The sequence below is a fragment of the Lupinus angustifolius genome, chromosome LG12 (genome assembly GCF_001865875.1).
Source record: "Lupinus angustifolius cultivar Tanjil chromosome LG12, LupAngTanjil_v1.0, whole genome shotgun sequence".
In the NCBI taxonomy this organism is placed as follows: Eukaryota; Viridiplantae; Streptophyta; class Magnoliopsida; order Fabales; family Fabaceae; genus Lupinus; species Lupinus angustifolius.
In genome coordinates this window covers 2,694,048-2,697,883 of record NC_032020.1, presented here as the reverse complement: position 1 = coordinate 2,697,883, position 3,836 = coordinate 2,694,048, and the positions used below count along the sequence as shown (strand labels likewise).

General features: G+C 37.0%; 1 protein-coding gene across 1 annotated transcript; it reads left to right on the top strand.

Annotated features, from left to right (window-relative positions):
* On the top strand, positions 457–1,797 carry LOC109361822. The gene is made up of 4 exons (XM_019607359.1): positions 457–660; positions 700–1,094; positions 1,213–1,511; positions 1,568–1,797. Exons 1-4 carry the CDS (start codon positions 457–459, stop codon positions 1,795–1,797), a joined length of 1,128 nt encoding a protein of 375 aa, XP_019462904.1.

Below are 3,836 nucleotides of genomic sequence, written 5' to 3'. Positions count from 1 at the left end.
TCATAGATGTGTGTCTCAACCTTATCTCAAGGGTAAGTTGGATGATGTTGGTTTTGTAAGTCGCTTTGATGATGGAAAGTGGAAACTAGCAAAAGGCAACCTAGTCATTGCTAGAGGTTAAAAGGAAGGATCATTATACATTATGCAGGGAAGATTTGTAAAAAGTGTATTTCAAAGAGTTCGTTTGTAGGAAGTTGAGAGTTGTTATTTCTGTTAGGTAGTTAAAGTAGTTAAGCCTAAATAGCAATGTGTATAAATCAACTTGTGATTGATGCAATAATACATTGCATTCATATTTCTGTTCATAACACACTTTTTTCACTAAACAATTCTCTCTTACATCCATTAATTTTCATTCTCTCTCATAATATTCTCACTTCCTACAATCTCTCATTCTCTAAATCCCTAACAATTAGTATCTTGAGCTTTGCTAGATCCAGATTTTCTACTGTGAAGATGGCTCAACCTGCAGGAAATTTTGCAACAAACTTACATGTCCTTGATGGAAAGAATTGGGCAAGATGGTGTATCCAAATGAGAGCCAATTTTGGATACCAAGAGGTGACTGGAATTGTTGAAGAAGGACTCTCATTCTTGGAAGAAGGAGCCACCAAAGCACAAAGAAATGTTTATAAGCAGAACAAAAAGAAGGACTATAAGGCACTTTGTCTCCTTCACTAAGCTCTTCATTTTAAACAGATTCTAGGTTCTGCAACTTCGAAGGAGGCTTGGGAGATTCTTGAAAAACATTATGCTGATGTTGCACAATTGGAGAAGATCAGGTTGCAATCCATGAGAAGGCAGTATGAGCTGATGCAGATGGAGGAAGGGGAAAGAATCTCTGAGATCTTCACCGGAATCATCACTCAAACAAATTCAATGAAGGCATGTGGAGAGAAGATAGAGAATGCAACAATTGTTGAGAAAATTCTCAAAACAATGGCACCGAGAGTTGATCATGTTGTGGTGGCTATTGAAGAATCAGGAAAGGCTGAAAAGATGAAAGTTGAAGAACTACAGGAGTCACTTGAAGCCCATGAGCTGAGAATCAATAAGAGGATAACAGACAAACCCTCACACCAAGCACTTCAAGTGTAAACAACTAGGAGAGGTACATCCTTTGTGAGGAATTCCAATAAGAATAAAAGGAAAATATTTGATTCAAGAAGTGGTTCAAGGAAAGCACTTGACAACACCACTGATCAACCAAAGCAATCCAACAGGAGAGGAGGTTGCAAACAATCCAATATCTGAAGAAAAAAATGTTGATAAAAGGAAGGTTATGTGCTACAACTATGATAAAATTGGGCCTTTTTCTTCTAAATGCTTAGCACCTAACAAGAATCAGCATCAAGATAAACAAGAGTCTGAGGCAAATCTTGTTAAAAAGGAAAGTGAGGATCTTGATAATGAAGTTGTACAACTCATAATGACAACAAATTGTAGAATTGGAGGGAGTGATACATGGTATCTAGATTATGGATGTTTCAATCACATGACTGGACACAAAGGTTAGCGGGTGAATTTTGATTCAAAGTGAAATTTGCTGACAACATGGTGGTGGCAGCAAAAGGAACTGATGATATTCCTCTTAGAATGAAGAATAGCAAAAGAGCATATATCACTGATGTTCTGTTTGTACTAGATATGAAGATGAACTTGATTATTATTGCACAATTGCATGAAAAAGAGCTTAGCATGATGGTGCAAAATGGGTTCATGGAGAATATGACAACTTGGAGAGAGGAGTCCTTAAAACTCCATTATCAAGCAATAGAATATTTCAAATCAAGTTAGGTGCTGTAATTTCAAAATGCTTGAGTGCAGAATGCAATAGTGATGAATCATGTCTCTGGCACTTAAGGTATAGCCATCTTAATTTCAAAGACCTTAGGCTATTAAACATCAAAGGTTTGGTCACTAGTCTACCTGAAATTAAGATTGGACAACAAATTTGTGATAGTTGCATGGCCATAAAACATGCTAGAATTTCCTTCAGCAATCACACTCAAATTAGAGTTATTGATCTACTACATGTAGTATATTCAGATGTGTGTGGACCTTTTGAAGTTCATTCACTAGGAGGAAACAATTACTTTGTTTCCTTCATTGACGAGTTTAGTAGAATGATATGGATTTATCTCATCAAAGCAAAGAGTGAAGTGTTTGAGAATTTGAGAAGGTTCAAAGACATGGCAGAAAAGCAATCAGAGAAACATATCAAGATCATCAGAACTGATGGAGGGGGGAATTCACATCAAAGGAACTTAGGAATTTTTGCATAGATCACGGGATAGTTCGTGAAGTAACTGCTCCATATAGTCCACAACACAATGGAGTAGCTAAGAGAATAAACAAAATTGTGGTGAATATGGTCAGATGTATGCTCAAATGCAAAGGTCTACCTCACAACCTATGGGGTGAAGCAGTCACTACAACCACTTATATTCTCAACATGTTCCCAACTTAGAGCCTAAACAATCAAGTTCCTGAAGAGGTTTGGTCTATAAATAAGTCATATGTAAAGACTTGAGAGTATTTAGGTCAATATACTACAAGCATATTCCAGATCAAGTGAGGAAGAAGTTGGATGACAAGAGTGAACTAATGGTTTTTATTGGCTATAATCCAACATGATCATACAAGCTCCTAAATCCTATAACAAAGCTAGTAGTGTTTAGTATGGATGTTTACTTTGATGAAATGAGTTCTTGGAAAGATCTTCTTAATAGGATTGAGCACAAGAAATCAGTGACTCTAATTCCTATACAAGAAGATCATGAAGTCATAGAGGAGTAGAGCTCTATGCCAAGGTCAGATGCTACTGTTGAAACTAGACCTATAAGCACTAGACAAATACCAAGAAGGCTTAGTGAATTTGAAGTGCTTCCTGATGATGTTATTACAGATGAAGATGATCTAATTCATATAGCACTCATGGGAGAAACTGAACTAATCACCTTCCAACAAGCAATAAAGGAGGATGTTTGGTTCAATGCAATACAGGAAGAGCTTAAGGCCATTGAAAAGAACAACACCTGGGAAGCAGCTAAGTTACCATTTGGAAAAACACCTATAGATGTGAAGTGGGTGTATAAGGTTACGCTGAGACATGATGGCAGCATCTTAAAACATAAAGCTGGGCTGTTGCTAAGGGTTTTATGCAGAAAAGGGGTATGACTACTCTGAAGTTTTTGCACTAGTGGCCAGATTTGAAACAGTTAGATTAATTGTTGCTCTAGCAAGTTGGAATGATTGGAAACCATGACATCTTGATGTTAAGAGTGCTTTCCTCAATGGGCCTCTTGAGGAGGAGGTCTACATACCTCAACCCCTAGGTTTTGAGACAATAAGAAATGGAACCAAGGTGTTGAGATTGAAGAAAGTACTTTATTGTTTGAAGCAAGCTTCAAGAGCTTGGAATAGAAGAATTGACTCTCATTCCTAATATCCATTGGTTTCATCAAGTGCAGAGTGGAACATGAAGTCTATGTGAGCATAACAAACACATGTGACACAATTCTACTTTGTCTCTATGTAGATGATTTGGTCATCATATGGAGTAGTGAAGTTGAAGTCCTAAAACTTAAAGGAAAACTCAAATCTGAGTTTGAGATGACTGACCTAGATGAGTTGGCTTATTTTCTAGGAATAGAGTTCCTGAAAATAGAGAAAGGCATCATGATGAATCAAAGGAAATACATCACATATGTATTAGGTAGATTCCATATGCTCAATTGCAAACATGTAGCAGTTCCAGTTGAAGGGAAATTGAAACTATGTGATGCAAGAAATCAACAATAGATTTGGCTAAGAATCCAGTTAGTCATGGCAGG